At 40.5% G+C, this 27993-nt stretch overlaps 4 protein-coding genes across 7 annotated transcripts; 3 read left to right on the forward strand and 1 right to left on the reverse strand.

The window, feature by feature from the left end:
- Nucleotides 1-491: 491 nt before the first annotated feature.
- On the reverse strand, nucleotides 492-3684 carry crtap (cartilage associated protein). Its single transcript, XM_027026121.3, has 7 exons — nucleotides 3111-3684; nucleotides 2783-2932; nucleotides 2195-2366; nucleotides 1909-2037; nucleotides 1621-1766; nucleotides 1380-1463; nucleotides 492-830 (listed from the first exon to the last, which is right to left on the reverse strand). The coding sequence occupies exons 1-7, from the start codon at nucleotides 3567-3569 to the stop codon at nucleotides 792-794; spliced, it is 1179 nt and encodes a 392-aa protein (XP_026881922.2). The 5' UTR covers nucleotides 3570-3684; the 3' UTR covers nucleotides 492-791.
- An 80-nt stretch (nucleotides 3685-3764) lies between these two features.
- On the forward strand, nucleotides 3765-10154 carry fkbp9 (FKBP prolyl isomerase 9). The gene is made up of 10 exons (XM_027026120.3): nucleotides 3765-4526; nucleotides 5105-5250; nucleotides 6072-6261; nucleotides 6572-6717; nucleotides 7059-7248; nucleotides 7867-8012; nucleotides 8240-8426; nucleotides 8713-8858; nucleotides 9407-9570; nucleotides 9687-10154. The coding sequence occupies exons 1-10, from the start codon at nucleotides 4117-4119 to the stop codon at nucleotides 9864-9866; spliced, it is 1905 nt and encodes a 634-aa protein (XP_026881921.2). The 5' UTR covers nucleotides 3765-4116; the 3' UTR covers nucleotides 9867-10154.
- A 4939-nt stretch (nucleotides 10155-15093) lies between these two features.
- Nucleotides 15094-22520, forward strand: sytl1 (synaptotagmin-like 1). 4 transcript variants are annotated; one of them, XM_027026127.3, is made up of 15 exons: nucleotides 15094-15344; nucleotides 16383-16524; nucleotides 16633-16775; nucleotides 16935-17079; nucleotides 17345-17399; nucleotides 17518-17554; nucleotides 17694-17788; nucleotides 17890-17979; nucleotides 18270-18364; nucleotides 18531-18633; nucleotides 19046-19207; nucleotides 19333-19411; nucleotides 20320-20419; nucleotides 20567-20760; nucleotides 21038-22520. In XM_027026127.3, the coding sequence occupies exons 2-15, from the start codon at nucleotides 16409-16411 to the stop codon at nucleotides 21178-21180; spliced, it is 1557 nt and encodes a 518-aa protein (XP_026881928.2). In that variant the 5' UTR covers nucleotides 15094-15344; nucleotides 16383-16408; the 3' UTR covers nucleotides 21181-22520. The 4 variants fall into 4 exon arrangements, with proteins under 4 accessions (XP_026881928.2, XP_026881926.2, XP_026881925.2 ...); XM_027026125.3 differs by having other exon boundaries at nucleotides 15095-15344; nucleotides 16380-16524; nucleotides 18198-18364; XM_027026124.3 differs by having other exon boundaries at nucleotides 15096-15344; nucleotides 18198-18364.
- A 132-nt stretch (nucleotides 22521-22652) lies between these two features.
- Nucleotides 22653-27967, forward strand: LOC113587460 (digestive cysteine proteinase 1). The gene is made up of 11 exons (XM_027026123.3): nucleotides 22653-23495; nucleotides 23660-23725; nucleotides 23822-23914; nucleotides 24387-24559; nucleotides 24644-24893; nucleotides 25025-25220; nucleotides 25327-25517; nucleotides 25632-25723; nucleotides 26040-26201; nucleotides 26516-26705; nucleotides 27109-27967. Exons 1-11 carry the CDS (start codon nucleotides 23453-23455, stop codon nucleotides 27294-27296), a joined length of 1644 nt encoding a protein of 547 aa, XP_026881924.2. The 5' UTR covers nucleotides 22653-23452; the 3' UTR covers nucleotides 27297-27967.
- The last annotated feature ends 26 nt before the right edge of the window (nucleotides 27968-27993 follow it).

The following is a 27993-nucleotide window of genomic DNA, read 5'->3' on the forward strand; positions in this document are numbered from 1 at the left end:
CCATTTTCCAATGCAACTGCTGACATTTGGTGGTTTCAGTCATATCACAGTATTGCCAAGATATATATTTATCAAATTGTCACAGGTAATCTCATTAATATTTTTTCAAAAGCTAGAGCCAAAGGCACTTAGAATATGGTGTGCCAAATGACCTTTATACCCTGTTAACCTGTATGAGGACCTCACAATGCATGGGTACCTCAGACAGTTATTCATAATTTAAATATACTGTGGTACAAAACAACAGAGGTGACTTTAGAGAGAAAGATTTATGAAATTATATTTGTTATTTAAGCAATATGTCACAAAGAGATAATGGTTACACAAAGCAGTGCACGTATTAAAGATACTTACCTGAGTCTAATATCAAAATCTGTCTTTAAACTTTATTTCAGTTAAAATAAACAGGTAACTTTAGATTTTTACTCCCCCATCTAAAATAGAGCAAAAAAACCAAACAAACAAACAAAAAAAATCCAAACTGACAGTAGTGAACAGAGAACTGGCATTTATTATAAAAGAACTACCGAGATGGTCCGAGTCATCCTTGTGAATTACAGTGATTGTACAATGACAACACATGGCATTCATGATTATCAATGCATTTATGCAAGTCATACTGTTGGTACATATATATTTTAAAAAGGCCCCTTGTCACCTGAAATAAATACAACAAACATACTCACACTGGAAAAGGATCAAAAACAGTTTTCACAAATTGTTTTTTTCAATCTGTTTCTGTTCTCACTGTTTGGTTCTCTCATTCTCAGTGCACGAAAAAAATCATCAGCCTACTCCTCTTCAGCATCGAGATACTCCAGAACATCGCCCTGAAACAGACCTATAATCATGAAACGGCCACGGTGACAGGATTTAAACATGCACTTCAGCGTCATCAGTCATTAGTGTGCCACAAACATTGGTGCTAGCAGTTCTGAAAACTTGAAATAAGCATATTCTGCACCCCAATGGATAAGCAGTGTTACAGCAGTCAGCAAAGCTTCACTGAATTCATTTGGCACACTTAACTATTCTTAACTTATTATATATATTTGTCATTATAGTGCAAAAATTCATTCTTTTATTAATAGCAGTGCAACATTGAGATGAAGTGAGGGAAATCTTCATCACTTTTATTTTTATTTCTAACTTTATACTAAGTGACGGTCTCATTTATCTATGTTTGTAATGTGTAACATTTATAATAAGTAATAAAATCTTCTTTCAGGTGAAGTTAATATCACAGTTGGCTATGATGTTGTGTTGTTACGTGTTAATAACTAAATATTCACATAATAACCACACAGGCGCACACACATACAGACACACATGTGCACACACACACACACACACACACACACACATTCTGTTCTGCCCACCTCATCATCCTGCTGGAGTTTTGCTTTAGAAAATTCTAACAGCTGCAGCTGCAATGTTGTCTGATTGTAGTAGCGTACTGCTTCCTGTTAACATGTACACACACATCAATAAAACTCCATCATTCATGCAAACATGTACTCTGTAAATATGTATTCTTTATGTATTCTTGAACAGTATTTGTATATGGTGTGTGTACAGCATATATGGCAACTTGTATTTATAAAGAGATGAAACACTGACTGCTCTGGGTTGAAAGTCTTCATCTGTGAGACCCAATTTCTCTCTGTGGTACTGATAGTACACCACATTATTCTTCATCACCTCATCATCAGAGTCAAAGAGCATGTAGCTCGCCACACATGGTACTGCATTCTTCAGATCATTCACTGTGACCAAGACAACACACACACACACAAAATTGCAAGCTAAGTTATAATGGAATTAACGATCCTAATACCTTAGAGTAAACTGTATACCTACTGAAGGTTTATAATTTATTTGTATAGCAAGCTGAGCCTTTTGACTTACGTTTATAATATGCAAACTGAAGGTAGTGGTACATAGTTGCGACAAACTTTTCCACGACAAACCCACCAACAATCGGTGTCAAATCATTCTCACAATGTACCTTCCGTTCCAGAACCTCAGTGTAGTGATCTGGAGAGAAAAAAAACATGAAATCGGCTATTCTGGGAAGTGGGAACTAAAATGTCACACAGATCGGAAGACATGCAAAGATAAATAATCTCAGTTTGAACAAGAATCTGGGCCTTGTGTTTGATCTGCCAGTTAAAAAATACAAGAGTAAACCAACCTGCAATAGATGCATAAAAATCTTTAAAATCCTTGATCTCCCTAGAACCCTCTGAGGCAGCAATACATTCATCGTAAACCTTAAAGAAGTCGCGCAGGGCCAACTCCATATCTGACACTGAAGTGCGGTAGTTATTGCCATTAAAGGCCCTCACTGCTCGAATAAACAGCGTCTGTGGAGGAAACCACAACCAGTTAGGGTCCATGTTAAAGGTTATTTACTGAAACATTACAGCATATATGGAAATAAATACTTGAAGTAAATCAGGAAACTTAACACAAATTAAAGGTAATGTATCAAGCATATCTACATGAGAAAGTCACACTGACTCTTAGACAAGCCAATTTATATGTAGCACAAGAAAACACTATATTTACACATCATGCTAAAATCCAAAACAACCCAATCTTCTGCAATTCAAAAACAAACTAATTCCTGTAAGACGCTTTTTATATTTGGCCTCAGTGGCCCCACCTTTGTGCGCTAGCGAGTGAAAGCACAGAGACTAAGGGCATGAAATGGGCTTCATATTCTGAAAATGCCCATTAGACTTTTAATATGACAAGTGTGTGTCTTTATGTGTCTTGCCTCATATGACTTTGTCTCCAAGTCCTTGAGATGTTCTTCGGCTCCGGGTAAGCTCTTGTAGTAGTTCATGTTCCTCTGCATCATCTCATCATCAGGATGTTTCAGTAGGAAAGTGTGTGCAGCAGATACGGCTTTCGCTAGGTTATCACTCTGAAACAAACGTGACCATCGCACACTGTTTAGAAAAACATTATCTCATTCTGAAACGAAGTAATGGAAACTGTTAATATTATATGAATTATTCACAACAGACAACCAACTGTTCGGTGGTGTTCAATACTTTGAGACAGAGAGGATGCTCACGTGAAATGATGTGCATTACACTCACTTTAAAGTATGCGAACTGTAGGTATTTATAGGGTTCCCGTTTTTCAAAATCCTCCAGGGTTTCACGGCTCGGAAGCGTCTGGCGGAAGGCTGGTAGACCTTGCTTACACCGTTTGAGACACTGCGCCCGCCTCATCACATTTCCGAAAGCACGCAACTCTGGAAAGTCTGCAAAACGCTTCTCGTTGTCGAGTCGCACGGAGCTACAGTTGAGATTACAGAAGGCCTCGCTGTCGCGTAGCAGCCGGTACAACCGAAGACTCATTTCCAGATATTCAACGGTCTCAGGCCACTTCTCCGTATTGTACTGGTCCAGTGCGTGTCTGTATGCGGAGTCCAAAGGCATTAGCTCATGTCGTGGGAAGCTGCGAAAGCTATATTTTTCATACTGCGCTTGAGCACTTGATGAAAACCCAACTAGGAAAATGGCAAAAGTTAAGTACAGCGAAGAGGAGGCCATTTTGGTCCGACGTCGGAATTTCAGAGAGTGTATGAGTTTCAGCTAGAGTTCAGGATCCGCCCGCCGCGTCTCCACGTCCTCGAGTCTGCCCCCACCCTCCCCCGCCGGCTACAGGAATGCAGAGTGCATTTGTTTGGTGTGGTCTCAAAACAAAGCTAAAGATTTGTAAACGACCACTGGCTACTGTACAGTTATGTTAAAGTAAATAATAGACTACCAAAAGAACAGATTGTAGTATAGGCTATGTATCTGAGAACATTTTTAAATTTTTCATCATTTGGCATCATTAGGAGTGTTGTAACAATTTTAAAAGTCCACTTTATTAGACACAGTAATCTAAAACTATATTAGAATTGAGAATGATAGGCAAGGAGCATTTTCCCTAAAGCATATTGCTCATTGGTCTTCTACTAGTCTATAATTAAACATCCACCCGACCCCCGTTAAAATAGCCTTCCTCTACCTCCCCACTCCGTGCCACGTAGAAACCAGCACGCTGTTGCTGCGTTTCCACGCTTCCGCCTCTAGCTTGCCGTTTCTATGTAAAATGATACCGGAGCCAGAGGGAAACGTGAGGCTAGCCGAAGCGCTTCCTCTCGTTCAAAGGCCGGCCTGCGTTACCACGTCTACAAATCTGCGCCGAGGATCTGCGGCTGCGTTACGTGGTACACGTCCTCCTTTCCGAATTACACGGGAGATCCTCTGCAAAAACGCAGAAGGGAGTTACCGACCCTTGTCAGAGAACGGGTGGAAGATGTTGCAGCTAACGATGAGGATGATTTTTTTTGCTTTTCTGGTAACTCTTGTCGCATGCAACGCCCCCCCGGTACCGTTAGATGACATCGTCATAGAAAAAACTTTCACCCCCGAGCGCTGTGACCGGGCCGTGAAATCGGGAGACTTCGTCCGGTATCATTACAATGGGATGTTTCCTGACGGCAAGAAATTCGATTCCAGGTCAGTAAAAATAAAAAACTCGAAAACTTATGATTTACCTGTCCACTTATCACATGTAACCTGGTTTACATTTGGTGGATCTCAGCATCACAGGCAACAGAGGCTACTCTCAAATAATAGTATTTGTATTTTAACAAAAATAGTTGTTGACTGGCTGCTTTAAATAGTGACCAAACAACAAACGGCATGCACGAATTAATGAGCAATGCATAACTCAGAAATACACAAGTCTCCGACGACTAGACAGAATGCTGCTGGTGGTCAAACAGTAGCACTCTTACTCCTGAAAGGGAGAGACATTTCCAGTTAGAACAAAACTACAAAGATAATATTTTTGAGTGGATTAATAGAATTCCATTCAGTTGATGACGTTTCTCTTTTTAATTCTTTTGCTCTCTCTTTGTATGTGTGTGTGTGTGTGTGTGTGTGTGTGTGTGTGTGTATGTGTGTGTGTGTGTGTGTGGTATGTGTGTGTGGTATGTGTGTGTGTGTGTGTGTGTGTGTGTGCGTGTGCGTGTGCGTGCGTGTGCGTGTGTGTGCGTGTGTGTGTGTGTGTGTGTGTGTGTGTGTATTTGCAGTTATGATCGTGGCACCACTTACAATGTGTTTGTTGGCCGGAAGCAACTAATTGCTGGCATGGACAAAGCCTTAGTGGGCATGTGTGTGAATGAGAGGCGTCTGGTTAAAATCCCCCCACAGCTGGCTTACGGGAAGGATGGTTATGGTAATCGTACTTCGTCACATCATTCATCTCATTGGTGCACTTGCTCTTGTAACTGCTGTACATTGGAGAGTTCATATTACAGCAGCGTGTTAATCATCTCCGTCTTTCAGCATTTAATATGATCTTTTTTTTTAGTGTTTACCTGGGTTAGATGTACACTATCCATAAATGATGGGGGTGGGAGCTGGCGTGTCCCAGCGTTTAAAGGAGGAGGTGTTCATGAGGATGTTGGTGGCAGGGGTGGGGAAGATGGTGCAGGGTGTTGAGAATATTTGGGGGTGTGGCCTCCTGAAGGGAGTGACTTTGAAAAGAATTTTCAGCATTGTCCACATGTTGGTACTAGTTAGAGGGGACATTAAGTTCTGCCTCACATCAAGTGAGTCGCGTGTTGTGGGCACTTGTTTATGAGTGGTAAAAATTATTATACGAACTTGAAATGAAAGCAAATGAAGCTTATATAATAACCCATTCCTATGAGACTATCAAAGAGCTAAAATGGCATTTCACTTTTACTGTCAATCCAGTCTATAAACCCCATCACATTGTGTAAGTGTCTTTTGCTAATGTACTTTGCAATCACCATGACCCTTCTTTTCCTTCCATATATCATCTCTTTCTCTACAAAACACCACTTAGTTCTAAGTTGGTCCTTGCTAACCTAACACATCCAGGTCCTTAAACTGAGTAACCGCCGTGTCCAATGCAGAAAGAATAAACACAGCTAAAAGAGATGCTGAGTGGTTCTAGAATATTCTTGTTCATTAAAATTCTATGAAAGATATAAAAAATATAAAATCACTGGTTGTGCTGTGTACCCCAAGGGGACATAATTCCCCCTGAATCCATCCTGCACTTTGACGTGCTGCTGCTGGATGTCTGGAATGCTGATGACAAGGCGCAGATTCAGACCTACCACAAGCCGGAGAAGTGTGGCCGCATTGTGCAGGTCTCCGACTACGTGCGCTACCACTATAACGGCACTCTGCTTGACGGAACGCTCTTCGACTCTAGGTGAGCAGTGCTGACTGCGAATCCCCAGCCACAGCTAACACAAAGTACCATACACACATATACACATATACACAAAGTATCATGCACACATATGCACATACACAGAGTATTGTACACATGTATGCACTTATAAACAAATTACTGTACACATATATACATGTATACGTGAAGTACTATACACACATGTGCACACGCTTGTAATTATTATCAGCTGTTTTTTTTGTATGTGTGTCCTTTTTCCATGATTACTTGTACTGATCTAATTCTGTTGATATCTTTATTCTGCTGATCATCTTTATTCGTGTTATAGTCACACACGCATGAGGACCTATGATACATACGTGGGAATTGGCTGGCTGATCGCTGGTATGGACCAGGGGCTTCTGGGAATGTGTGTGGGAGAAAGACGCATCATCACCATGCCTCCTTCCCTTGGCTATGGAGAGCATGGAGATGGTAAGTATTATAGAAATTCCCAGAATCAAAAGTCCTGAAATGAAAGAGTCACATATGATTCTGAAGACTCGTGGTATTTCCATCAGTGATGCCTCAGTTATTAAGGTTGTTTGGTTTATGCTGGTGAGGGCAGCAGTAAGAGATGTGTCTTGTAGAGGAGGGACACTGATGCGAGTAATCCATCATAGAAGTGGCTTTGCTCACCAGGTCATATGACTCCTCTGGGTCCTGAGATTTGTGTGTCACATACAAGGTTGTGCATTGGAAACAGATCATTGTAATATGGTGCTACGACAATGTTTTTGGGAAACTGAGTGTTTGATCTCTCTGTATTTCTGCAGGTAGTGATATTCCTCCTCAGGCTTCTCTGGTGTTTGATGTTGTTCTGCTGGACCTTCACAACCCCAAAGATGAGATTGCAGTGGAGGTCCAGAGTCTCCCAGATTCCTGCACTCGTAAGAGTGTGGAGGGAGACTTTATGCGTTATCACTACAATGGGACACTGCTGGATGGAACCTTTTTTGACTCCAGGTAATCAAAAGGCCATGTTCTCAAAAGAAATGTTCTGGTAAAATGTAATACTGCTTGACACTCAATGAGCAAAGCATTATATAACTCAAAATACATAGTTTTCTTTCCTACCACAGTTAATTCACTTTTTGTCATGACTGCAGTTTATTTATGTGCACCATAATTCACATTTACAGCATTTAACTGACATTTTTATCCAGAGTAACTTGCAGTTATAATAGCAATTGAGGGTTAAGGGCATTGCTCAGGGGTCCAATAGTGGCAACCTGCTGGGTGTTGGGGCGTGAACTGGCAACCTTCTGATTACTAGTACCTTAAACATTGAGCTACCATTATCTCTAATGTCTTTGAGTATTTATACCCAACTGTTTTAGTATTTGTGAAATTTCCACTCAGCATTGTCTAGTGTTTCCAAGCAGTTGTCACTTTTTTTTTTTGGTTTTGTACCTAACCTATTTTTTACTCTTCCCTTGAATTATCCTATGATTGGATATTAATAAACCCTTTACACTCAACCTGTATTCATTAGTGTGAATATCTAATGAATTAATACTTGTGAATATTTAATACTAAGGTTATTTTTCTTTTTGAATTCATGTCAATATTTTTGTGTTTCAGCTACTCAAGAAATCGCACCTATGACACCTACATTGGGAAAGGTTATGTGATAGCTGGGATGGACCAGGGTCTCCTGGGTGTGTGTGTCAGAGAGCGCAGGAGAATCACCATACCGCCACACCTCGCATATGGCGAGGAGGGCACAGGTGTGTGGCGCTTCCAAAGAATCCACAAAAAATCCCTGTCCTCTCTGTACAATATGCTCATTTTGTCATGCTGCTTTCATAAGAGCAGAATGTATATATGACATCCAAAACATATTGAGCTTGGAATCTAAACATCTCTCTCCTCTCTACTGTAGGTACAGCTGAACTGAACAACTGCTGTAGGGAGGTTGAATAACATGTTCTCTGCCCCCCCCTCCCGGTCTTAGGCACTAAGATCCCTGGTTCAGCTGTGCTGGTGTTTGATGTCCACATCATTGACTTCCACAACCCATCTGACAAAGTGGAGATCACCAGCGTGAAGCCAGAGAAATGCAGTTACACCACAAAACGCGGGGACTTCATCAAGTACCACTACAACGCCACACTTATGGATGGCACTTACATCGATTCCTCGTTAGTAACACCCCACCCACACACATACACACACACTTCAGGATGCTTTGTGTCTTCTTTTTGCGTCTTAAACCTCAGAAATCTAAAATAACAAATGTCACGCTTGTATTTTTGTATGCTTAAACAGTGCTAGATGTGGTCTGTTAAATCTGTTTCATCCCTGCAGTCACACTTGTCAGGGCAGCAGCTGTTTGTGGCACTCAGCAATGTAAGACAGTTTCTGCTCCTACTGCAGTGACAGTTGTACTGTGTGTGTGTGTGTGTGTGTGTGTATGTGTATGTGTAGACACAGCTATGGGAAGACATACGATGTGGTTCTGGGAGCAGGGCAGGTAATCCCTGGCATGGAGCAAGGCCTGCTGGAGATGTGTGTTGGAGAGAAACGCACACTGGTTGTGCCCCCTCACCTGGGTTATGGAGAAAGAGGAGTGGGTAAGGCTTTTCACTTATTAATACTGTCCATTATGCCGTGTCTCCATCTCTCATGCAAACACACTCATTTCACACCCCACAAAGGCTGATAGAATTGATAGACAAATAGAATCTATTATATAAATAGGACTTTTGTGGTTTATTCTACTTTGAGCTTATTATGAAGACCAGGGAGTAGAGTAATTGATTGGATTTCAGGGGGCCTTGTTTGAGTTTGATAGCAATGGCTTACAGAAACAGCAGGAGGTGCCAAAATCATGCACTGATATTTAGGCCAGCATAACACCACTAACATATTACCTCTGTGTGGCTTTCGGATCAATGTCTTGCGACTTCTTCTGAATGCAGTGCCACACTGCTCATGCAAGTATCGGAACGCTCTAACCTGTTAATATAGGTTCAGTCCAGCCACGCAGGGGTATGCTTTGTGAAACTGACTTTTACATGTACAATACTAACTGGAATAGTTATAGAAGATATTACACATAATATATGTTAAATAAAGCTGTTGTTACAATGTGTGTGTGTGTGTGTGTGTGTGTGTGTAGATGGGGAGGTTCCTGGCAGTGCAGTGCTGGTGTTTGATATTGAGTTGGTAAATGTTGAGGAGGGTCTTCCTGATGGTTACATGTTTGTGTGGAATGATGATGTGTCACCCGACCTCTTCAGTGAAATGGACAGAAACAAAGACTTAGAAGTGGACACCACTGAGGTACAGTTTATACAGACATTATATGATGTGTGTGCGCGTGTCTGAGTACATTTACATTTACATACGCCTATAGCTGTGTTGCCTTTTTATATGCGTAACATTTCTTGCAACTCTAGTTCTCAGACTACATACTCCGGCAAGTCAACGATGGTAAAGGTCGCCTAGCTCCTGGTTTTGACCCTCACCGCATCATTGAGAACATGTACAGCAACCAGGACCGCAACAAGGATGGGCGAATCACCGCCGACGAGTTCAAACTGAAGGCGGACGAAGCATCCACTCATGATGAGCTTTGAGGGTGTGCTCAAGGACAAGGGGGGTGGGATTGGCTGTGTGTTTTGTTATTATAATAAATGGGTGGGGATAAAAATGGTGAAAAGTTTGGCAGTGTGTACTAGGTGCAGATTGGATGACCTTTGCGTATGTGAGAGGTGTTTGCATGTTTAAATGTGTTTGAATGTGATTGTGTGTGATTTTACAGTATGTAAAACTTTTTAGCACATCTTTTGAGTGTGTAAGAGTGCCAAAATGTCTGTGACTTTTTACAAAAAAGACCCCTTTTAATAAACACATTCCAAACCCCACTGTGTTTATCTGTAGGTTTATAGGTATAGATATTTACACTACAAGACACTCATGTACACAACTTTGGAACTCCTTCAGCACAATGAGCTCTCTGAGTGACTCAGAATTAGTAGCTTGAATGGTGCTGCACAATTTATCAAAAAGCTCCTTTTGCCCATACAAACTCACAAAAAACTGCAACACTGTTTTCTTGAGGTTTCTACAATTCTATAATCTCATGTACCAATTCATATGTCCTCAGAAAAGCTGTTTTTACTACCTCATACAGTAAGTGATAAAGCCGAACCTCATGTTTTTTCTATTAACATACATTGCAGTAAGAATATCCAGAATTCACTTAGCAAATCCAAAGTAGTAACTAGTCCTTCAAACTCATTAAATAAGTGTCCACATTGCCTAAACAGGAATTATGGAAAGACATTTAGTAAAATCAAAGTCAGAGGTGTGTAAGTGAGCAGTAGATGCAGACATTGCAGGTGCTGCAGACAGCGTTTGCTATACGTACTGTGTAGGCTCAGACCAGACGAGCAGATCACTGAGCAGGTGGACTTGGCTGCTGCATCTGGATAGAGGCAAGCTCCTTCACATTTAAATCCAACTCACATAACTAAATTTCCCACTTGGTCTCCAACTCTATTTTGTGTATTGCCAACTTAAAATCAGTGTGTCCCTCGCCATTGCCTCCACCTGAAGATAAAAAAAATAAAGTTCAATACAAGCCTCCTCAACAGACCGAGGTTCAGTAGATACAGGAGACAGTGGATCAAGCAGAGGAAATGTACCTATTAACTTAGATTTTTTAACAACCAGAGTGTTCAATACCTCTGTCCCCTCCAGTCCACGCAAAACTGCTCACTCAGGTGAAACCTCCCATTCAAAGGAAGCCCCACCCTCAAGTGAACATACACCAATGGTAGTGTCCACTAATGGCTGCACTGACAACACCCTCAATTAAACTAGATGCTCATAAACAAGCTTATGAATATTCATTTTTAATATTGTGGGTCATATAGGAGTCTGAAGTCGCTCTTATGAGTAATTATCCTTACACATCTCAAGGGCCTAGGAGTGGAAAGTAAACACTGCAGATCAAATGCAGCTATTGTCACACAAGTACAAAGTTGCAAAGCTGCAAACAACAAGGAACAGTATACATGCCAACTAACCACAAAACTACTAAGCACCACACCCCATCCAACACAAACATCACATGCCTCAGGGAAAGAAAGATCTCCAACGAACCTGGACAATATTAAAATCCCCTATTTGATTTTATGTCTAAAGTGTGAGAGTATTTGATGTTATGTCTAGGGTTTGAGGGTATTTGATTATTATACATAGGGTGTTAGTGTATTTGTTACAATGCCGAGCATGTGAGGATATTTGATGTTATGTCTAGCATGAGAGGGTATTTGATGTTTTGTGTAGAGTGTGTGAGTATTTGATGTTATGTCTAGCGTGTGAGGGTATTTGATATTTTGTGTCAAGTGTGTGAGTATTTGATGTTATGTCTAGTGTGTGAGGGTATTTGATGTTATATCTAGGTGTGATGGGATTTAATGCAGTGTCTTGCATGTGAGGATATTTTTCTTATATCTTAGGTGTGAGGGTATTTGATGCTATGTCTAGTGCCTGAGGGTATTTGATGCTATGCCTAGTGTGTGAGGGTATTTGATGCTATGTCTAGTGTGTGGGGGTATTTGATGCTATCTCTAGTGTCTGAGAGTATTTGATGCTATGTCTAGTGTCTGAGGGGTATTTGATGCTATGTCTAGTGTGTGAGGGGTATTTGATGCTATGACTAATGTGTGAGGGTATTTGATGCTATGTCTAGTGCCTGAGGGGTATTTGATGCTATGTCTAGTGTGTGAGGGTATTTGATGCTATGTCTAGTGTGTGGGGGTATTTGATGCTATCTCTAGTGTCTGAGGGTATTTGATGCTATGTCTAGTGTCTGAGGGGTATTTGATGCTATGTCTAGTGTGTGAGGGTATTTGATGCTATGTCTAGTGTGTGAGGGTATTTGATGCTATGTCTAGTGTGTGAGGGGTATTTGATGCTATGACTAGTGTGTGAGGGTATTCGATGCTATGTCTAGTGTGTGGGGGTATTTGATGCTATGTCTAGTGTGTGAGGGTATTTGATGCTATGTCTCGTGTGTGAGGGTATTTGATGCTATGTCTAGTGTCTGAGGGGTATTTGATGCTATGTCTAGTGTGTGAAGGGTATTCCATTAGAACATGATGGGCAATGGAAGCAAGGAGTTCAGGCAAGAGCATGAATCCCTAAACATATTTCACAGAACTTAGTAAGCTATATGAGAAGTAGTAATGTGAAAATACATCCAAACTGTATACAACTAACTAGAGATGTAATAAACAAACAAAAATAATAAAAACAACAAAACAAGGTCCCAAGTACCCAGAGTCCAAATGATAAAAACAGCTAGCACCTGATGACAGTGCAGTAAAGTTATAGTACTGTATATGCAGTAAATAATAACTGTACAGTGAATTTGTAATCAGTATACAAAGGTATTCTGTATACAGTATGTACAGAGTTAAACAATGTAATGTGACTTCATAAAAATACCCCACCCATCCCAACAATAGGCTCTTCTCTCTGTTGAGGTCAGGGAAGTGCTTTCTCTCCCTGAAGACCAACAGAGAGAGACTGAAGAGGAGCTTCTTCCCACAGGCCATTCAGGCCCTGAATCAGGGAAACTGATTAACTGTGGGGACCACCACCACCATTTGACACTAAATCTGTAAATTTGTAAGATGGAACTGTACATTGTGCACATACACATATCCATATATCCATATATACATTATACATTGTGTATATATACATATTATACATATATTGTAAATACATTGTTAATATATTTTGTGTATATAGATAGATAGATAGATAGATAGATAGATAGATAGATAGATAGATAGATAGATAGATAGATAGATAGATAGATAGATAAATAAAGACAAATAAACCAAACTTGAACTTGAACTTGAACTTGAAATAGGGTAAACCCTAAACAAAGTAGACCCATATCCAAAGCTAGCTATGGTTAATCTCAAATCTTCCTTTCCTAGAAAAGAGGAAGTTGTTTGTCAGCAATTATTGTGGACATGTAGTCACCATAAAGTGTACTAGTATCTCAAACCATTTCACTGCGAGTTATACTGTGTATGACAATGTATGTGACAAATAAACCAAACTTGAAACTTGAAACTTGAAACTAGTAAGGCTGACTATGTACCTGTACTCACTGGCAACTACATTATTTTTAATTCAATAAGCATCCTTTCAACTTTTGTCACTGGTCTGTTTCTGTATGAATAAGTCAGATACAGGAGTATTGCTGGAGTTTTTTTAAATGTGTAAATGTTACCCACAGGTTGAGCATGATCCGTCTTCCTAAAACATTCACCCAGTGTAAATACTGTCATCAGCAAATCAGCTAGAGAATGGTTAACAAATATTGCCTATCTGTACATGATTATAGTCTCCAACAGTATATTTACAAGCCGATTCTAATTGTCTAATCTTGTTGATATACGTGGGGCTGAATTTCTCTGTCCTTTTCTTCTTTTTTTTAAAACTGGCTTCAGCTACTACTTTCTTTAACTAGAAAGTTTAAACATACTGGCCCCATTTTAGTTTTGACTGGACTGATTACCAACTTCTATATGGGTTCAGGTGCATTTCCTTTTCAGCAACCTTTATTCATCTGCACTATTTTATTTAGTTAGTTATTTATTGATATTTATATTTATATGTTTCACTGTTGGCATATTCTTGTACTGTTTTTTGATTATTAACCATTATGTTATTAAGAATTGAATAAGGTATCATAAATATATAATGAAAAGGATCATATATGTAATTTAGCTCTAAGATCTCTAATGCTAGTAGCCTAAATAAGAAGTCTAATCAGCCTTGAATAAAATGATTTTTCAATGTAAATATTTTAGGATTATGCTTGATTGGTTCCAATATAGGTCCATTTAGTTTAGGAAATGCATGTTTACTGCATTACAAAGAGAAAAAAAGAAGTCACTCTGAATGTCACTTTACTAATCGGTTGCCAGCTACTCAGTCAAAAGTTTAAGTGTTGCTGATGAATGATAAATGTTTCTATGTCCATGTACACTTTTCATAAATTGAATGTGAATAAAGAAAAATAATGTCCACGTACATAAATCTGTTAATCCCTGAAGGTAAGAAAGAGAATGTGAGAAGACAGCCAAGAATAAATTATGAAAATCAACAGAGAAAGTGTTTCAGTATTTCATTTTAGCCTTTTGGTTGGGGAAGGCGCCTAGCATAATTGCATAATGCATGGTTGCATAATGCATGTATTTGTTCCTTTTTGTGTATTTACTGGGTGTACTTGTACATGAGAGGTTGTGTGTTTAGCAGGTGTGGACTGATAGCTAATGCCTGTAGTGAGTTAACTTGAGCTGGAGATCCAAAAGATGACTGCAATGGACATGGTATCCCTTTATTCTCTCTCTCTGTCTCTCTGATACACAACACACACACACACACACACACACACACACACACACACACACACACACACACACACACAGACACACACACACTCACACACACACACACACACACACACACACACACACACACACACACACTTGGGGCCGGGGGGGGGGGGGGGGGTGCAGTGTATTTTTTTCTATCAAAATACCTAAAACAGATGACCTACCCACACTAAACTAAGACTAAACTAATATGTGATACTACATACATATTCTCTCTCTCTCTCTCTCTCTCTCTCTCTCTCTCTCTCTCTCTCTCTCTCTCTCACACACACACACACACACACATAATGTGCATAATGATCGGGAGAGACGAGTCATTCAGTTTATGGCTATATGATGAATAGGGAATAATGCACTGAAATCCGGTTCACATTTTGCGCAGCGCCTGGAGGGCGGGCACGGAGGGTGTTAATCCTACCAATTCAAGCAGAAACGGGATCTCATTGCTGCAAGATTCTAGTTCTCAGCAACAGAAAACTGAAGTTAATGCAAATCCCAAAGAGAAAGCAAGAAATGGCAAACTTTAATGTATCTAAAGATATATTTTTTATTTCTTAACTTTCTCTGTGATGTTGTTAGCTTGTTCCTGTGTTCCTGAAGTGAAACGCCTGGGCAGCCTAACAGGTGCGTCCGCACACGAGATATTACCATCGTCCTGCTGTAATTTTGGCAAATTTGGTATGTGACAGTATCTGTAAAGGATCGTGTAATGGAAAGGAATACACATGTATATTGTATAATGCGCACAATGCACGAGGGAATTACTTAATTGAAAGCCTATAAAAGTCATCATTAATAGCAAAAATCATTTCGGTGGCTCAGGAACGAGTTCAGTGTCAAGTTTGATCACAAGGGTGTGGAGCCATTCTTCCACCCAGAACTGGATTTGCTCACTTAACGAGTGCTGTAAGAGAGCAGTTGGCCTCTCGAATAGGCTGTGTTTACTTTCACCTCGAGTCTTTTGCCTGTTGTTGTGCGCTTGCGCGCTCTCAGATGCCTTTTTGGCAAGCACCCCCCGTGGCCCGCGATGTGGATTCTTTTTATCTCACGGGGAAGTACATCCTCCGTTTGTGCCGTTCACATTAAATTAGAGTAAAAGAAGAAGCTGCTTTTTGTTGGCTATCATGAGCTCCTTTTGGTTAACAGTTTGTTAATATAACCATTACTGCCCATGAAAACTGAACTTATAGATTGCATTTTTGCTGCTATATTCTCTTCAGAGCGGTAACTTAGCATGATGGACGAAACAGTATTATTGTAAATTGCAGCATAGCTTTCAGTGTTTTCGGTGACAGTCAGTTCACAAGAAAACATTTAGATGAACTCCACGGGCAGTCATATCTAAGTAAGTGCTTAACAAACACTGTGTAAATTAGTTACGCAGGAGCAACATGCGAGCTTCTTCACATAATGTAACTTCATTCAGAAATAAGAGTGCGAATTAAGAAGTGAAGTTTTTATAAACTTAGGGTACAGGTAGCCTTAGCTCCACTCTAAACACTCCTGTGATTTTCTTTGGAATTATGTGCTTTGCTTTGTATGTATTACTATTACTATTTGTTTATATTACCACCCTTTTAGTACATGTTGATGATCAAGAAATAATTTTGAGTTCCAGTGACTAAATGTCACTGCTGATTGTGCCTGATAACCCTGAAGCAGGATTTGATGTGTGAGGCAAGTCTGTTATGGAGAAGGAAGCTCTGCTCGATTTGGGGCACCTCACTGAGGTAGAACAAACCATGATCTTAAATGTGTTACTGAGGGATGCTGAATTACAACAACAGGAGGAGGGCCGGATCAGGTGTGTGTAAGCACATTTAAACTCTTATATATGGCTGTGAAACTGGGAAGCAATCCTCTAGTATGTTTGTATGTAATGTATGTCCTGCTTTGGCGTGTCTGTGTTCAGCAAACTGCAGCAAGTGGAGTCGGACCCTGTGCGCCTGCGCTCTCTCACGGGGGCGTGGTTTAATGAGGAACGCGCGAAACGACATCACAGTCGAGGGGCTGACATCATCCACGCCTCCATACGCCACAAAAGACGGAGCAAAGGTCATATGATGTGTCACAGGCCATTTAAAGCAAAAAGCATGTCTGGAAAGGTTTTCCTACTGTAGGGCATATCCTATTCCTGCTTATGTCTAGATTTCATTCTTTGTTACTCTTTGCACTTATTTACCCTTTTTTGTATATTGTATATCCACTGTGAAGATTTGCCTGTGAGTTCAGCATTTGAGGAAAAGAAAGAAGAGAATTCAGAGAGGCAGGAAGAGAGCACAGTGGAGAACACAGAAGATCTAGAAGACACAGGAATAGCAGAACATGGAATAGAAACAGGCGAAGAAAAAAGCGAAAGGTTGGAAGACCTTTTTGTTTAAAATTTATGTTGGATCAGTATATCATCAGATGACTAGAGCCTAACAGCACAGATGGAAATATTTTTTGTGTGAATATTAGTTGGATGCAAATAAAACTAGGCGTTATCACAGCCTAACAGGACAACTGTTTATTTTGATGTGCAGGAACATCATAACTATATATCCCTCTCCCTTCTGGTCCAAAACAGACATAAATAAATAACACATCCTGTTCTTCAGCTAACTTTAACAATTCCTCCTCAGTCCCAACCTCAGTGTGGTTCCTCAACCACGACCAAGGACAAGACTTGCGGCACAGGTCAGTTTGGCTGTCTGTGTGTGTGTGGTTGTGTGCACATGCATGTGCACATGCATGCAAGATTAAGAATGCTGCATAATGCATTTATTTGACATTTTATACTTCTTTCCTTTATAAGAATACAGAAAACAGAGAAAGTGTTTCAGGAGTTAGAGGTATGTATTATATGCATGTTTGGAGGAAGTCTCATGTCATTAATTAGCCCTATAAAATAGCCCTTTAGGGCCTACTTCTCAGCCCTGCCTCCTCTGTCCAACCATCTAACCTCCGTATTCTACTGCCCTTCTGTCTCAGGAAATGCTGATGACTCTGACATTGCCGAGGACATGGACATGCTGCGTAACACACCACCACCACTGCAGGTCTATGCTACAGACATACACACACAGGTACTCAAGCACACTCTGCTGACTTGTGTACAGTGTATTTTAACAGTGATTGTTATAGGTGAAGAGTGTTTTTGTTTTAATTTTGGTGTGCATGTTTATAGGTTGACTCAGAGGGTGATATTGACTCTGGCAGCACTGAGCTATACTACTCCAAATTTGGCTCAATTAACAGCTTGCACTCCAATCATATGGTAAGATTTGTGTGTGCGCACACATACAAACACACGTGCACATAAACACACACATATGAAAGATATATACACACCTACACTATCAGCAGCAGCATTGAACTAGTCCTAACATACATCCTCTTCCATTTTACCTTGTGTGTGTTCTGCAATGTCCTGCACTCTAGCTGTGAGACAATGCTAACATTAGTTAGCTGCATGAGTATCCATTTATGTCATAGGTGAGTGGAAGCCTTATGAGCCTATACAGTGTTGGGGATTTTGGGGGCATTACCATAACTGGGCGGATCCAGTTCTCTCTGCAGTATGACACCAAGAGGGAGGAGCTTTGTGTTCGTGTGTGCCGATGTCAGAACCTAGCTCCAGCACGCAACAGCCACTCTGACCCGTAAGTTTTGGACAGGCGTGGCCATTCTTGATGTGTTGATGTTCATGCAGAGAGGATTATTGTACTTGGGAAGTAACTAAGTGCACTACTACCAACTACCATCCACTGAATACTTAAGTGTGCCCTCCTAGGAGGTGCTGGTTATGTGTTTGCCTGTTCATTACAGTTATGTGAAAGTGTACCTGCTCCCAGACAACACATCTCGCAGTAAAAGGAAGACTTCTGTGAAGAGGAAAACCTTAAACCCTATCTATGATGAAACACTGAAAGTAGGAACCCTGGTTAAGTTGGTGCTGCACAGCACAGTACAGTACAGATAGGATTTTGGAATTAGCATCCTGTTTTTAACAGTGCATATTGTGGTTGAAATAAAACACATTGGTGGACCCTTCCATATGACATGAGCAATATTAGGCATGTATGACCTGACCAAAAAAGGGACATTTGCAGGCATGTAAATGTCTGGGACTTGTTAGAAAACAATATGGAATATATAGAAAACTTCACTGTAATCTTCATGTAGTTTATTCATATACTTTGTTGGAATATTGCCAGTTTCTCTCATGGTATTTTCAAATACTATAGAAAATGTTCTTACTTTGAAAATATTGTAAGTATTCTTTTTTAAGATCTGTAATGATAGGTTGTTCATACTGACTGCTACACTAATCCTCTTCCCAGTATAAAGTGCGTCAGTCAGACCTTCAGGCGCGTGTACTCAGTGTGTCAGTGTGGCATATGGAGCGTGTGCGTAGGAACCTTTTCCTGGGGGAGGTGGAGGTGGGGCTTGCCCAGTGGGACTGGGGGCGGAGTCAACCAATCTGGTATCCCCTCATGCCAAGGGTGAGCCAAATACCAATGACAATAAAGCGAATGTAGAATCAATGATACGCCATTAAACTCTATCAATTAAAAATTATTTGTCTGACTGACTTTACTGAACTCCTCTATCTCTCTCTTGGTCTCAGGTACAAATGAATCCTGATGCTATCCTCAGCAGAGGAACCATCTTACTATCGCTGAAATTCATACCTCCTGGCTCTGAAGGTAACCACACATACATATAGTCAAAGAGACATACATGAGAGTAAAGAATTTCAGCTTTATAGTGTTTAGTAAATTGTAGTATACAATGTAGCTGTAGTCAAAACTGCAGTGAAGTATACGAGGTTTTCAGAGAAACAGATTTTGGCCAAATAATTTATTTATTCTCATTTCGTCCAACACAACAACTTCAAGAACTGACTATTCACTTGCTGCCTAATATCCCACCCCTTGACAGTTGCCATTGTAATGAGATAATTAATGTTATTTACTTCACCTGGTTTTAAGGTTGCAGCTGATCTCTGTGTGTGTGTGTGTGTGTGGGTGTGTGCGTGCGTGCGTGTTTGTGTATGTATGTGTATATAATTTAGCCAGTCTACAGAGCTGTACTATGGAAAGTCTGTCATAAAGACTCAAAACATATGCATTTATTAATACTCCTGTTGTTAATCTAGCACTTACCATGTCAATAAATTATAATTAATGTAAATATCTGACACATTTAGCTCTAATAATCATATACAATTTCACATGACCAAGAGTGATTTAGGATTGAGAGATCAGATCTGCTTCAGCCTTGCTTCCCTCACTGCTCCTGGGTTTGAATCCTAGATCAGCCACTGCCTGTGTGGAGTTGACTATTTCTAGCTGTGCCTGTGTGGGTTTCCTATGGGTACTTGGGTTTCTTCTCCCATTCCAAAGATCTGTTAGATTGATTTGTGTCTCTGACCGTGTGTGTTTAAACACTTTTCTTGCACAACTGATGAACGGGCTCTATCTGAAACATCCTGTTTCTCTGGAAACCTTATGTACTTCACTACAATTTTGTATATCACACACACACACACACACACACACACACACACACACACACACACGTATGATCCTATGTTTGTGAATATGTGATCCAGAAGGAGGATATCCTCTGACTGGTGAGTTACATATTTGGCTGAAGGAGATTGTTGGACTCATTCCTCCAAAGCGTGGCAGTCCCAGCACCTATGTCAAAAGGTATACAGTCCCTACTCACAATAATTGTCAGCTGTATACAGCACTGTACAATGTAAACATTTTCCATAGACTGACAACTGAGATTAATTCACGTTTGTGTTCAAAGGCAAGTACACATATGGATGATGCTTGGTTTTGTGTGTGTAGCGTGGTTTTGCCAGATGAGAGTGGCATTAGCGGTCAGCAGACGCGTGTGGTCCGTGGCTCGGTCAGTCCCCTGTTCAACCACACAATGGTGTATGATGGCCTGCAGCTCAGTGACCTCACACAGGCCTGCACTGAGATCACTGTGTGGAACTCATCCGCATGCTTGGGAGGAGTACGTCTGAGCATGGGCTCAGGTACAACGGACAAACACACACCCACACTCACACATGTTACTGTTCTGAAATCCCTAAATATAGCAGCTTAGGATGTTGAATAAAACTGGTTATGAGGAAAGCAAACTTGTTAAGGAGAAAACAAACAAAGGTAGATTGCAGAGTGTGTACATGATGTGTGGTTAATGACTAACTGCATTACATCATCTCATAGGTCACTAATTAGTCGTAAATCTGCTCATGCAAACTTCATTAGTTAGTTTCATCTTCTCTCAGTGCTTGTGTTTGTGCTTTTCAGGTGTGAGTTATGGTCAGATGGTTTGTTGGATGGACTCCACTGAAGAGGAGATCAGTGTGTGGAATACAGTGATCAAAAACTCCAACGCCTGGGTGGACACTGCTCTGCCAATCAGAACCAACCTACGGCTGTGTTCAGAGTGACATGCCTATCTAAGGTGGCTTTGTCAATGTAACAGAACCATCTTGCAGCTCCTTTTGGATTCCCAGTGTGATTCTTCTAAAGCAAGTAAAACATTCATGGCATTCTAGAGATCATATACTTGAGGAATTAATTTTAATGGCAATAAACTACTGCCACTGTGACTAAGAAATCAAGACTAGGGTAAATTTGTGTCTGCAGAGCTAGCCCTTAACATTGGTTATTAAAAATGTAATCAGAAACAGTGGAAATATTTAAAGGTTAGAGGTCACGTAAAGGGTCATTCACCATTATACTGGTCAGTTTGGATTTTCTTCGTGGTTACATGAAGGTTTAGTTTGTCATATCATAAATCAGTTGAGCTTAAATTGCATGTTTAAGATAATCAAACAGACAACAAACTGGTGTAATTGAAAATTGTGTGAAGGGAACAGAAACAAACCTAATAGTAAAATACATTTACATGTTGCCAATAGAATATTGAAAAAAATAATAATTCAGCATTCACTGTTAGAATATCTGAATAACTGGCTGACACATTGCAGCTAATCCTTATTCTCACAAAAGTAAAAATTTAATAAAGTACTATTAACAGTAATTAAATGTAAATGTTTATTTTGTGCTCCAGTGTGACACATTTAACATACTTTTTATACTTGTCTGTGTATCTGTATCCTAAAGGGAGGTAAAGTATTTGTTTCACTGTTAATATGATGAATTCAAAATTTCACAGTCTAACACATCAGTAATATAAAAATGTTACAATTTGTACCTTAATTTTTTTATTTAAATTTTTTGTTTTGTTTTGCAAATAGCTCTTTCTGTTAAATTGGGTAAATGATTAGCCTACCTTGCATAGGCTATATTTTAACAACATTAACACCCCTCCCCCATGCGTTCCCCAGTGCTGTATTTGATGAAAGGTGTGCCTCAATTCAGGTTTGTTTTTAAGGTGCCATTTATTGTCTGGGTATCTGTGCGCAACGAATGGAAGCATTTCGATAGGAAGAGAAGGGTGTTAGGCTTCTGCAGAGACCCAATACCATGAATTATGGCAGCCAGAGATGCACAGTTCCATATTCTACATGTGTGTCAAGTCTTCAGGGCTGGTACTTCAAAACGCTTTGGTGGCAGTTTTAATGAGCTTCAGGCTTGCCCACACCGCACCGGAGGTGCTGTTGTACAGTGAAATTCAGCTTCAGCTACTACTACTAAACTGGCTTCCGGTAAATTTGGAGGGAAAAAAAAATATTTAAAAGAAACATAATAATGAGAGTAATGAACTTATGGTTGGCAAATGCTAAAATATGCAGTTTAATAAACAGAATTTCTGAGTGTACAATGTTTCAGCATCAGTTTTATTGTGGACGGTCATTAGTTATGTTCTATTTTTACTTGTCATCCTTTACATCCATATTTTTACTTAAATGAAAAGGGGTGTTGGGCCTTGTAGCTAAACCCATAGTTTAGTACTTAAAATAGAGAGGTAAACATACAGCCTTGATCATTGCTTTTCAAGATAAGGAACACTTACAGACATCATCTTCAATGTTATTTCCTAAGTGATTTAAACATGGTCACCATTTGTTTTCCTTTCTTCTTCTGGTGCACATGTTAATCATAAACAAGGCTGACAAACATCAGTGACTATAGACAGGCCTACATTAGCTGCTCATAAGACCAGACAAATTCAGGTTCTGGAACAAATTTAACATGCAACACTACTGGCCTTGGAATATGAAATGTGGAATACCAGACGATGCTGACGATCGTGAAGTGCTATTCCACAGCTAAGTGCAGCAATCGGCTACATTACCTAATATGACAATCTAGCACCCTGAAGTTGCTAGATACTTATATTAGGTTTCTGCAAATATAGGAAAAGATTTGATCTCGGTTTACACATTTCGGAAACGTGTTTTGCAGCCTGTCCCTGCATAGTGTTGTGAGATTCATAATTGGTGTCAAACTGGCATGAACATTTTGCAAATGCGATTTTGTACATGGTATTAAAAAAATATAAAAAATAAAACCCCCTTCTATTGCTGATACAAGTACACGAGATTCTGTAACATCTGACTATAGTCATGTGAGTTCCACTTACCTAAAGTCATATGACTTTCCTGAGTCACGCCTACGTGTGCTCTGATTGGACCTTTTTATAAGTCCAGTGCCTTCATTAGCCAGATCGCTATCAACAACCTGAACTTTAGATCGGCTTTCTGCTGTGTGTTTTCCATAGTTTTCTTTTTCTTAACCGATTTTTTCCCCGCGATGTCCTTTCTAGGGCTAGCCGTGTTATTCTGCTGCGCTTCAGGTAAGGCTTGTATTCAAGAATAGGGACTGATGAACGTACCTACAAGGATGTGTTTAAATCTTACTGAGCGATCGGTCATCCATGCGTTTCTGCATAAGTTATTTACGTGAAAGGGCTGAAATGAAAATGCAGTCATTTAAAATCACATATCTGTGTGTGCATAGTGTTGGAGGCCACACCGCTTGTTGGCCGAACGGTTCCTGATTTCGGCAATACGTATCACGTGAAAGGTATGAAGCTGTTTAATTACACGCAGAGACTCATCCATTTGTTGAAGTGTTTGGTTGTTCTCTTCTCTCACGAATCGGCATGCTCCTGTTTTGAAGGCCTGATTTCGTTGCCCTATGCTGAAATCAAGGAACCATTTGAAGCCTGGTATGACCTAGAAGGAAAGAGAAGCAGAATTGACTATTACCATGGTGAGTGATCTCTTGGTAGTGGATTTAGTCACTCTAGGTCCTGTACGTCCAGCTGTGGATGAAATGTACTCTTCAGTATGTTATACCAGTGTCTTTCATTGTGTCAGCCCGATGCATTAAAATAAATAACAGAACCTAACCAGATTCCTGAAGGCTGACAGTCAGAGTCTATCTGTATTAAGTACCATTAGAGAACTTATTCTTACATGTATGCAGAAATTTCTTGAGCAACACTTACAGCCTACTCCCTCTGACCCATGTTTTTTTTACTCTTCCTGCTTCATTGCAGGAAGTAGATTAAAATATTGAACTTTCTTGTGCCTGATCTGTGATACACACACACACACACACACACACAGATCACTGGGATACCAAATCATGGTTGATTTTTGTTTTGAGTGACCTGTCCTTAATGTAGAGGCATACTAATTGGTGTACCTGTGACTTCTGCCCTGCGGTGACCCCTCGTCAGGCATGGTCTCCACTTTACAGCTCAGTGCCTTGATGACACAGGGTGTGGGCTACAAGATCACACCAGTTACCACGGAGACAGAATTCAATGCCATGAAATGCTTCCAGGTCAATGGTACTGAGGAGGCTCCAGTTTTACCTCAGGCAGCCTTGCCCAACATTCAGGGATTTCAGGTGTGCTATGATTAAGTTTGAATCAAAATCAGTGAGTGTATAAATAACTTATTTCTGAACCTCACTAATGTTGCTCGTGTGCAGTTTGAGCGGATCGAGTACTATGCAGGTGTCTTGTGTGAGGTGTGGAAGAACGTTACAATTATCGGTCACAAAAAGAACACTTATCGTCTGTGGGTGGCACACCCAGATGGAGGGGCAGCCGTGGCCACACCTCATCACTATGAGATGATGGGCTACAACACGCTGCTGGGCTCCCATTATGACAAATACCTTATTGACTACAGTGATTTCAAACCGCATACTGACCCTAAAGACTTCTCTCTACCAGAAGGTATCTAAATACAAACATGCACACTAATTTTCCCTCCATTACTCTTACTAATACATGTGTGCACACAGTTTTTCTGTCTCTTAGGCTTTTACACATGTATGAATATCTAATTTGGTCTATTTTCTTGCTAGGTATAAGCTGTGGCCCATTTCCTGGTCCAGGGGTGGAGCACCAGCTATTGGCCAATCCCATTCAAGACCTGATTCATACATCCCCTGTTGGACATGTGCAGCGATTGTTTGGACACTTTAAAGAAAAATATGAGCGTTCCTATGAAAATGAAATGGAGCATGAAACGCGAGAGCACCACTTTGTACATAACCTTCGGTGAGGAAATGTACATGGTTCTCAGAATGAGCGCAAGATGGGGAGCTAAATCTAATGCAGGTCCTAGGATGTGTAGGTCACCGCAGTCTTCCTCTACTTTTCTCAGGTATGTTCACTCCATGAACAGGGCTGGACTGACTTTCTCTCTCTCTGTGAATCACCTGGCTGACCGCTCACAGGATGAGCTGGCCATAATGAGGGGAAGACGAGGACGAAAGACTCCCAACAAAGCCCAGCCCTTCCCTATGGAACTTTGCTCTGTCACCCCACCTGACTCCCTGGACTGGAGGCTCTATGGTGGGTGTCTACATGTTTTGTGTGCATAGGTCTGTAACACGTGGGTTTGTTCAGGTGTTGTGATATCTGAATGGGTGATAAGAGAGAGATTGCATGCTGTGTGTGTGTGTGTAGGTGCTGTGACCCCCGTAAAGGATCAGGCAGTGTGTGGGTCTTGCTGGAGCTTTGCCTCCACAGGTGCCCTGGAGGGAGCGTTGTTTATAAAGGTAAACATGTAACACACACTTGCAATACAGATAATTATACATTTGGTACTTGTATCCTTTCATTTAACTGTTAAGCCATAAATATAAAAGGTCCACTCTAAGTGTGATCCTCTTAGTAAAAAAAATAAATAAATAAAATGACGATAAAATAATAATTAATAGTATTGCAGTCATGACAAGCTGTTGTGATTTCAAGTTGAATGTTTCAAATCTCACACCTTCAAAGTTAACTTGATTTTACTGACACAACTATATTCTACATTTTATAAAAATGCAAATTTTTAAATTAATTGTTTCATTATTTTCTGTCTCTCAGACAGGGGAGCGAGTGACGCTGTCTCAGCAGATGCTGGTGGACTGTACATGGGGCTTTGGTAACAATGGCTGTGATGGAGGGGAGGAGTGGAGAGCATTTGAGTGGGTCATGAAACATGGTGGCATCTCCACTGCAGAGAGCTATGGAGCATACACAGGAATGGTGTGTATTAAAGACCCATCCTGGAATTGGTGGAACTTTGTTTGTGTAAGATTACAGCCACATGGCATGTAAGAGTGCTCAGAGCAGCATCAGTGTTTGAAGTAGAGCAAGGTGCTAACAGGACCAAAGTCAGGTGTTTAACGCCCAGGGAACATGCGTACTGTCATACTGATCACTCTCAAAAATGGCATCTGCTAAATGTTGTAAGTGTAAAGGCTAATGCTCACTCACTTCTGATTAGCCCCATGTGTTTTGCATTCACTATAGTGTTTTACATGTTTAACTTGAATTGTGTTCTTTGCATTTTATTTCAGAACAGCCTGTGTCACTATAATGAGTCTACTCTGACTGCCCGGGTGAAGAGCTACACCAATGTGACCAGCGGAGACATGGAGGCGCTGAAGGTTGCGCTGTTCAAAAACGGCCCTGCTGCCGTCAGCATCGATGCCTCCCACCGCTCTTTCACCTTCTACAGCAACGGCGTGTATTATGAACCCTCCTGCAGTGAGTTCCTTCCTACCTTCACCCACATGTACACTTAGTAAGTGACTTTTTTGGCCATCCATAGCCATCCATCAGTGGTCAGTTTCTGACCACATAGCTGCTGTTGGCTAGATGTTCTTGGCTGAAAGACAACTCTCAAACCCTGCAGTAATGATGTGCCTGATGAACCTGTACTGGTTCCATACTTGGCCACCATTGCTTGGCTTTTTGGTCAGACAGATCAATGGGGAATGGTCTGGAGAGCAACCAGAAAACTGTTCATGACCACCGCTGAGCTCTTGTAATTGGATGCTGCAGGGTAGATGTTGAGTTGTGAGTGCTTTAATGTGTTGTAGGCTGCAATAAGTGCCTGTAAGAAAATCCATTCCTACATGACCACTTTGTTTATATTTCTGTGATTTAGAGAATGGAATGGATGACTTGGACCATGCTGTGCTGGCAGTGGGTTATGGGATGCTGGACAACCAAACTTATTGGCTTGTGAAGAACTCCTGGTCCACCTACTGGGGCAATGATGGCTATGTGCTCATGTCAATGAAGGACAACAACTGTGGGGTAGCAACTGCAGCTACATATGTTACATTGGTCTAATACATGTTTTTGCACATGTGCACAAATGGACACTTTTTGTAACTGGAGCTGGATGTGCAGGATGTCATGGAGTTCTGCTCTGCAGTGATTAAGCATGATGTTCAGTGAGTGTTCTGCTGAATAACAGGCACCTAAGAGCCTGATGGAATCTATATAAATCTTCTCTCATAATCAGACTGTTTTACCTTAATGCCAGTCACATGGAAATACCATGTTTTCACACATCCCAACTACCATGTGAAGTGATGTATGTACATGCAAACATGGCTGAGAATCCTGTGGGGATATTCTGGATGCTGAATGTTGGGCTACGTTTTAATTATTATTATTTTTTATTTTTATTTTTTTAAAGAAATATGTTGAATTTGATTACCCTAAGACTTCCCTCTTACACACACGTCCAGAAGGAAACTATGGTCAAAAAGTAAGCCTAAGGCCTTAATCTAAATGTTAAATTGGAGCATGTCGGAGTGAATTTTATAGTAAACAATTTATGGTGCAATAGTGTAATGAGTGACTGACTGGAATGCAGGATGCAAATTGGTGCATGATACACACAACCTAAAGGGGGCACTACTGCTTAGTCCTCTGCCTCAAAAACATCAACAGGGTTAAACATGTATCAAGCCTTGTTTTATTGATCAGATAAATAAAAATGTATTAATGGGTTAGATTTGTGGGTTGTTGTGGTTTAAAA

Source organism: Electrophorus electricus, chromosome 2 (assembly GCF_041902795.1).
Source record: "Electrophorus electricus isolate QZ-2024a chromosome 2, ASM4190279v1, whole genome shotgun sequence".
Lineage (NCBI taxonomy): Eukaryota > Metazoa > Chordata > Actinopteri > Gymnotiformes > Gymnotidae > Electrophorus > Electrophorus electricus.

Coding starts and splice junctions, on each gene's coding strand:
- sytl1 (XM_027026125.3), top strand. CDS start 16,409: ATGGAGAAGGAAGCTCTGCTCGATTTGGGGCACCTCACTGAGGTAGAA. Junction 18,365..18,530: donor CGCAACAGCCACTCTGACCC/GTAAGTTTTGGA, acceptor TGTTCATTACAG/TTATGTGAAAGTGTACCTGC. Junction 20,420..20,566: donor CCCAGCACCTATGTCAAAAG/GTATACAGTCCC, acceptor TTGTGTGTGTAG/CGTGGTTTTGCCAGATGAGA.
- LOC113587460 (XM_027026123.3), top strand. CDS start 23,453: ATGTCCTTTCTAGGGCTAGCCGTGTTATTCTGCTGCGCTTCAG. Junction 23,496..23,659: donor GTTATTCTGCTGCGCTTCAG/GTAAGGCTTGTA, acceptor GTGTGTGCATAG/TGTTGGAGGCCACACCGCTT. Junction 23,726..23,821: donor CAATACGTATCACGTGAAAG/GTATGAAGCTGT, acceptor CCTGTTTTGAAG/GCCTGATTTCGTTGCCCTAT.
- crtap (XM_027026121.3), bottom strand. CDS start 3,569: ATGGCCTCCTCTTCGCTGTACTTAACTTTTGCCATTTTCCTAGTTGGG. Junction 2,038..2,194: donor TTTTTATGCATCTATTGCAG/GTTGGTTTACTC, acceptor TTTTCTCTCCAG/ATCACTACACTGAGGTTCTG. Junction 831..1,379: donor AACTCCAGCAGGATGATGAG/GTGGGCAGAACA, acceptor GGTCTGTTTCAG/GGCGATGTTCTGGAGTATCT.
- fkbp9 (XM_027026120.3), top strand. CDS start 4,117: ATGATACCGGAGCCAGAGGGAAACGTGAGGCTAGCCGAAGCGCTTCCT. Junction 4,527..5,104: donor GGCAAGAAATTCGATTCCAG/GTCAGTAAAAAT, acceptor GTGTATTTGCAG/TTATGATCGTGGCACCACTT. Junction 8,013..8,239: donor ATATGGCGAGGAGGGCACAG/GTGTGTGGCGCT, acceptor TCCCGGTCTTAG/GCACTAAGATCCCTGGTTCA.